The sequence below is a fragment of the Chinchilla lanigera genome, unplaced genomic scaffold, assembly GCF_000276665.1.
Source record: "Chinchilla lanigera isolate Chin_1 unplaced genomic scaffold, ChiLan1.0 scaffold00062, whole genome shotgun sequence".
NCBI classification, from domain to species: Eukaryota; Metazoa; Chordata; class Mammalia; order Rodentia; family Chinchillidae; genus Chinchilla; species Chinchilla lanigera.
In genome coordinates this window covers 9551953-9559775 of record NW_004955463.1, presented here as the reverse complement: position 1 = coordinate 9559775, position 7823 = coordinate 9551953, and the positions used below count along the sequence as shown (strand labels likewise).

Here is a 7823-nt window from a genome sequence, read left to right as displayed (position 1 = left end):
GTCTTGAACTTGCAACAATCCTCCTGCCTCAGCCTCCCGAGTGCTGGGATTACAGGCGTGCGCCACCATGCCCGGCTTGCAAATGGTATTTTTAAAAAAGATTTTCCAGTTGTTTATTGGTAGTATATAGGAACAATTCATTTTTGTGTATCATCTTTATTTACTTCTATGCTGTTGTATTCACTGATTAGTTCTGATACCTTTTTATAGATTTCTTGAAATTTTCCTACACATGACCAACAGTTGTCTATAAAGACTGTTTGTTTTTTTTGTCTCTAATCTGTTTTTTGCTCCTTCCCCCACCTTACTCCACTGAGCAGACAGGCCCACATTACAGTTTTGAATAGTATTGTTGGGGCCACGTCTCTTGTTTCCAATCAGAAGTAGAACCACTGTTTTACCAGTAGGTATGAGGTTAACTATAGGATTTTATTTGATGTCCTTTATCAGGTAGAGATGTTTCCTTTTACCATATTCTTAGATTACAGTTTTTATCATGAGTGGATGTTGACTTTTGTCGCATGATTTTCTACATCTGTCTACATGACCATGCAGATTTCTTTTTAGTTTTTTCAGTGGTGAATTCTGGCAGTGATTTTTGTTGCATGTTTTTGGTTCTGAGGATTGAACTCAGGGTTTTGTGCATGCTAAATATGAGCTCTACCCCTGAGCCCAGTGGAGATGATTTTCAGATTCTTAATGAATCTTGCTTTTTTGAGATAAACCTTACTTGATCATAATGTAGTATCCTTAATAATTGTTGGATATGAATTGCTAAAAATTTTAAGAATTTTTGTTATCTACAGATATCTTGGTCTAGTTTTCAGAAGTGGTAATACTAGGCTCAGTTGGAAAATGCTCCTTTTTCTTGTGTTTTCTGGATGAATCTGTGTAGAATTAGTATTATTTCTTCCTTAAATATTTTGTTGAACTTGCCAGTGAAGCCCTTAGTATCTGGACTTTCGTTTGTGGTAAAAGATTTTAATTCTAAATTAAAATTTTAAATAGAAGTCATTCATGTTATCTTTTTCTTCTTGAGTGAGTATGAAGAATAGTTGGAAAGTCTCCAAACATATGAAATCTTAAAAAATGGTAATAAAATATTCATGGATCAAATAAGAAATGACAATGGAAATTTATTTTAATTCATTTTTTTAAATTAACACAATCCCAATTGGTGGGAGGTAGCTAAAGCAGTGATCAGAGGGAAATTCATAATATTAAACATTTTGCTAGCTTGTGTCTTTCAAGAACTTTTTCAAAAAATCTAAGTTGTCAAACTGATTGACATACTGTTGTTATTAATACTGCTTTATCTTTCAGTGTCTGTAGTATCTATCTGTAGGTCATGCCTCTTGTCTTTGGTATTTGTTTTTTTTTCTCTCTTTATCATGGTGAATACAAATAGAGTTTTATCTATTTTATTGATCTTTTCAAGTGACTAGCTTTTAGTTTCATTGATTTTGTTTATTTTAATGATTCTGTTGCTATCTTCAGCATTTCACTTCTCACCCGGAGGCTTCATTTGAGCTTCTTTTTCAAATTTCTTAAGGCAAGAAACTTGGGTCATTGATTTTTAAACCTTTATGTAGTATTTTTCTAACATAAATTTACCTATGGAGCTGGTCTCAGGAAGCATCAAGAACTTTCTTAATATCTGTCGGAAAAAAGTGGAAAAGAGTTGTCCACTGGTTCTTGCCTCTCGCCTCTCATTGGTTATAGGTTTGTGCCAGACTTCTGGAATGTGTATGTGTGCTTCCTGGCTTCCTGTGGCATCTCAAAGCGCCATTAGCATGGATAGCTTAGGGCAGAAGGTGAGAAGCACTGGTGCAGACATGAAGCAGGGCTTGGTCAGTGTCTGTGTGAAGTCTGTCAGAGCCCATGCAGAGCTGGAACAAGAGACCACTTATGCTGAGAGGATCTGAAATGATGAAATGAAAAGTGCCTGATGCCGTCCATCCCCTATACCATTTATGTTCTCTTTATATCTAGGTCTTATACTGTAGTGCTTGAGAGAGGATGCCATCATTTTCCCCTAGAGATGGAAGTAAACTCAGTTACTCACAGAATTCTCTTGAGAAAAAGAATTGGTCAGCTCAAATCTCTGAATAACCTCAGACAAGAGGGTTAATGAAACAAGTTCTAGATCCCTCTGCTGCTGCTGACCCAAAAGCAATGACTGATAGACATCCTCTTCCTTCTTCGTAACCCGTAACATTTCCTGTACTCTCGGCCAGTGATTCTGATAGTCTGGATTGCTTGCCTAATGGGGTGATCAGATCTCTTTCTCGTAGATACCTGCAGCTGCCTTTTGTCTCTCAGGCTATGAATACTGCAGTTACACTCTCACAGTTGTCCCTGTGTGTGGACGCTGTCCGCCCTGAGTTGCTCTTTAGGCCTTTAATAAACCCATAGAGTATTATCCTTCAGCTGGCCTGGGAATGACACACAGACAGGCCATTCCACAGCTACTTCTGAGTGATGGGTCCATAGTGAAACCAGCGATCCTGTGCCCACCATCACATTCTGTCTTGCCACAGTGCTGTATGTCTATTCTGGTATCTTCTTCCCCACACAGTAGGTTCCTGTGGTGGATTAATTAATGGTCAACTTGTCACACCCAGCTGAACCAGCATTGCTCTGGTGTAGTGCTGATATCACATCTTTTCCCATTTTGGAATCACTGTTATTTTAAGGATGCTGATTTTACAGGATGCCAGTGTCTTAGTTACATTCTTGTTGCTGAAACACAATACCCAGCACACAGCTCTGAGGAGGAGGGATTTATTTTGGCTCACTGTTTGTAGAAGTTTCAGTCCATAGTCAGCTGGCTGTATGGCTGGAGAGCATGGCAGAGGAGGGCTGCTCATGGCATGGCAGCTGAAAGCAGAGCAGGGGAGGTCAAAGGAGAAGGGAGGGAGATAGACCCTTCCAGGCCACAACCCCAGTGACCACCTCCTCCCACCAAGCCTCACCTCCCAACATCACACTTAGTGACCTAGTGTTTTCACTTGACTCTCGTCTTATATCTCTCTGCTGAAATTCCTCAGATGTTTGTGAATATTTTCTATGTTCTCTACTACATACTTTTAAAAACATGTTAATGGTAGTTATTTTAAAGTTCCTCCCTGATTGTACCAACATCCGAGTCATTTCTGACTGAGGCGCTGTTGATTGTTTTGTCTCTTGACAATGTTCATTTATTTCCTCTTTTTTATGTGTCTCATGATTTTTGAGTGATTACTGGACTTCTACAGAAGTACAGAGACTAAGTTATTTGTATGTAACAGAAATGCTTCTTTTTGTGTTAGGCTGTTGGTATGTGTGGGACTGAGTCAGTCTAGTCAGGAATTAAGCTAGCTATGGGTTTTGTGTTGCTCTTTTTACTTTTAGCACTCCACAGGTTTCAACTTTGTCCATTAACAGAATTTACCCAGTAACTAAACACTAGGTGTTCCAACATTGTTGGAACAGAAGCTGTTACTTGTGATTGGAGTACGGTCTGGGATGCTAAAGCATTTCTCTCAGTATTCTCTGCCCTCAGCTTTTAGCATTGCTATGGTTTCTTTTCTTTTCTTTTTTTTTTTTTTTCCAGTACTGGGAATCGAACTCATGACTTTGCGCTTGCCAGGCAGGCGCTGTGCCGCTGAGCTAAATCCCCAGCTTTAGCATTGCTATGGTACAGATGAAGTCTTTTGCTGTCCTTGTTCCTTATGCCTCAGTAAACTGCCACTGCTGATTGTGGTAGATTCATATTGGGGTGTGGTGGGTGCTTTATTGTCTTGTCTGATAGGCAGGCTCTGAATACCTGTGTCTCAGGGGTGGTGCTTTTTCAGTGTCTAAGTCTCTCCTGCCTGACTAGACTGACTCAATCCCACTGCAGTGGACTAAAGGCAGATTCAAGAGAGGTGTCAGGAGACCATGGACGTAAATCAGAAGAGAGCACAGACCAGGCTCATAGCAGCAGGGGTCCATGTGGAAACATTTTGAAGCTGAGAATATTGGGTAGATGTCAGGTATTGTTAATGTTGCTCAGCAGAAACATAGGAGACAGTTTAGTCAGTAGAAGTACATTAAAAACAAGGGGTTAGATGTACAAATGACAACATGGACAGATGTAAAAACAATGCTTAGTGGACAAAGTAGCAAATGGAATGGAATATACAACATATAAGTCAACTAAAAAATCAGTACCCAGAAAATGCGAACACATTTTTTTGGAAAGACATTGAAATACCCAAAATTATATTAAACGCATTAACATGTCTTCCCGTGGGGAGGAGAGTAGTTACAGTGGCATACAGGAGAAAGGGAAATAAATAAATGAAGCAGCAAACATAACAGGAGAGAGGATGGGGTTTTCGGATCTGGAGAGAACTCGGTTCAGTCTTAGGTACTAACTTTGCTGGGGACAGTGTCTGTAACTCTTGGAACTCTAGTTCCCACCTGTGTAATATAAAGTAGTAGTTATTTCTTTACTTTGTTTGCCCTAAGAATTGAAACAGTCTATGCAAGTGCCACAGAGTGGTCTTAATACAAGTGAGATACTTTTTCCCCCAGAAACTCTTCAGCAGTGTTAGCTATGGAAGGAAGATACTTGCTTAAGGGAAGTATGTGCTGGGTTCAACTGCTGTGAAGCCGAGACATGGGAATTGTGCTTGCTCTTCGTTAAATTCCTTTCTTCCTTTCTCTCATTGCAGGGCTTACCACCCAAAAGATGGAAGGCAGAAGGGACCCACCTGAGCTGCCCAGAGCCCACCATGTTTGCCTTCTCCTCGGCTTCTCATTGCCCTCGTTGCCCTCCGGCGCCTCATGGGAACTCTTTGCGAGAGATGTGGATACCGAGCTTCCAACAATCCAAAAAAGAAGCCCAGGCACTCAGGTGGCTGGTTGACAGGAATCAAAATTTTTCAGCTCAAGAGTTCTGGGCCCTAGTTTTCAAGGACTAATTTCAAAACGGATTAAAGTGTTATAGACTGGATGAGGTTTATCTTCTAGGTTGCCTTAACATTTGAAAATGATAGCTATTTTGTTAACGAGCCTTGAGGGTAAGCATTAACTGCTGCAGTTTTCATAATGAGCCCTATCAAGTAATAGATATGAATTATCCTTACAGGTTGCTTCTGTATTTTTTTACACTAAAAAGTGAATATTTTTTATAGACATAGGTCATCTCCAGTTTACATGTGTAGACTCATGTACTCGCTGCCTTTTGTGGAAATTCACCTGCAGCGGGAGTTTCCCTTGCTGCGGTGGAACTAGGAGATCTAGCTGTGGGTTTTTGGTTACTCACCTCACCAGCAGCAGCACACTGGTGTTTGGCAAGCCCAGTGTCTCAGTGCTGAGCATGAACATGAAATGCATTAGAGCTTGGCAGTGAGAGAGCCCCCCTGTTTGCTTCCAGAGATGTCAGTAAGAAAAGCTGTGTCAAGCTTATCTGCTATCTACTCTTTAGCAATAATAATAATAATACCTGACGAGCCAAAAGAACATATGCGTGTCTGCCCTCCCTATATTCTCAGTCACCTCTCTAGCTTTTTTTATATTCCTCTTGTGCAGTGGCCTGCTCCTCTTTCTACTCCAAATTGGGAGGTCGTGTAGAGATGTAGCTCTTCTGTGCAGTGGAATGTTGTAGATTGTTCCTTATATTGATGAATAATAATAATTGTCTGATTGGATCTGGCCAGCTTGTAGGTTTTAATCAATGTAAAAGGGGAAATAAATATCCCCAGGTACTTTTATTACGTTGAAGTTAACTTACGTGTAGGATGATATGCAGCCCACCCTGATGAGCAGCCCAAGGCTTTCACTTTGTGAGCATTTCCTGCTTTCTGATCCTATCACAGAGGAGGTTTAGCTACCTTGTCTGGGGCATCTACTGGAGGTCCACAGAAGACAAGGAGAAACAACACTGGCTCACGTTTTCCCTCCATGCAATGGTGAAGTGATTTCTGTGTGACACTACAGCCTGTTGACACATGGTGTGTCATGGCTTCCATATTCCGTACTGTGGAGAGGCACAAGCCACGGAGGGCACCCAGAGGACATGGCATGAGGGGAAATTTCAGGATGCTCTCGCAGCTCCAGCCACCCTTTTATTGCCTGCCAGAGCTGCTGTCATACCTGCCACAGGCAGTGGCTTCCTTATATAGCTAGCCTCCCTGTGGCGTTGGCAGCCAGGTATGAGAAATGAGAGCCGATCCTGCACATCCCTTAGGAGCAAGAAGGACCATATTGCTGGGCATTTGTGACTAGGTTCCCCCCAACCTCAGATCTGCCATTAATTAAGTGGGATCCTGGATAAATGTTTTAACCTCTCTGGGCCTTAGTTTTTGCATCTAAAAAGAAATGATTGGGCTGGACTTTCCACATTGTTTCCCGTGCAGCATTCTTTAATTTTTCATCAGAATTTAAGATGTTTAATATTGCAGGTTTTGTATTGTTAAGACAGTAACAAACTAGCTCAGAGCAACTGTATGTAATTCAAGGGAGCCATGCTCTTCCTTGGAGGAAGGGGTCTGCCTATCAGGTAGTATGAGGGGTGGAGGGGACTTTATTTCTCTGCTATTTTACCTAATGTAATCAAAGTAGAAAAGCTTAGAAAGGCAGATTATTTGTTTTTTTTTTTGGGGGGGGTGTTTTTTCCGGTACCAGGAACCGAACTCACGACCTTGCGCTTGCCAGGCAGGCGCTTTGCCGCTGAGCTAAATCCCCAGCCCCAAGGCAGATTATTTGTTAAAGGCCAGGTTTTAAATTGTATACTGAGTGAAGAGCTTTACTTTTTGCACGTCAAAAGAAAGCCCACCCACGAGATCATTTTTGTCTACGACAAGATATCATAGTAAATTCTTCTGCATGAATGCCTTAAACAAATAACCATGGTGTATATGCGACGTGCATGTCCTATACCTCTGTGTTTCATGCAGTCTTGTTTCATCCTAGTCCTTTATCAAGAATTCATAGGTAAATTTCTCCCCTAATTTTTTTTTTTCCGGTACCGAGAATCGAACTCACAACCTCGCGCTTGCCAGACAGGCGCTGTGCTGCTAAGCTAAAACCCCAGCCCCTCTCCCCAAATATTTTGAAGCATAAACCCATAAACAAATTCAGTGAAACAAAATTGTTGATTATTTAATACAGTATAACATTTTGTAGGGAAGGAGAATGGAAAAGAGTGTCTTCCATGGACTTTAAAATAGTTGTATTTCAGAGAAAGTAAGTTAAAGGTGCACTCTGAGTACCCAGATTTGAGACTTGATTTTTTTGCTTCTTCTGTAGCAGGGTTTTCCTTGCTGAGATGGTGCCTTCTTGTCTCTGGCAGCTGCTGTTAGAAGTGTGTGCTCGTGGTAGCATGATTCTTATCTACAAATAAGAGCTGTGCTTTTTGAATGCTTTTGTATATTTTGTCTGGTCTCTTGGCCCCATCATATTATGTCTTTCTCTTTGCCCCTCCGTCTCCATTTGTGAAATGTGATGAAGCCAATGACCTGCCTCCCAGGGTTCTGGGGAGGAACGACCAAGGGGTGTGAACAGCTTTACATGGTGTGACATTTTGTTTCGTGCTTCAGTACATTTCACTTGGATTGTTCTGAAGGATAAATTTTCAAAGCAGTATGACAAGCTAGACAGAAATCTTTACAAAATTACTGGAGAAAATGATTACTAGTGCTAATCGAATATCTTCACCTCTTCACCTGAAAATGGAGGCAATTTTGACTTTTGACCATGTAAGAAATGTAATATTTCAGAACCTCAATACTGTCTCATTTCTTACTGTTAAGGACTGATTTCTAGTAAGGACAACATCAGTTGGGGCATTCTCA

The 7823-nt window shown here is 41.0% G+C and overlaps 1 protein-coding gene across 1 annotated transcript in view; it reads left to right on the top strand.

The window, feature by feature from the left end:
* Positions 1–7389, top strand: part of Fut10 (fucosyltransferase 10 (alpha (1,3) fucosyltransferase)) — a gene marked incomplete at its 5' end in the record, with an annotated part of 76643 nt that extends 69254 nt beyond the window's left edge. Inside the window, 1 exon segment of the mRNA XM_013521503.1 lies at positions 4701–7389. Coding sequence (XP_013376957.1) covers positions 4701–4949 — 249 coding nt within the window. The 3' untranslated portion in view covers positions 4950–7389.
* Positions 7390–7823: the final 434 nt, after the last annotated feature.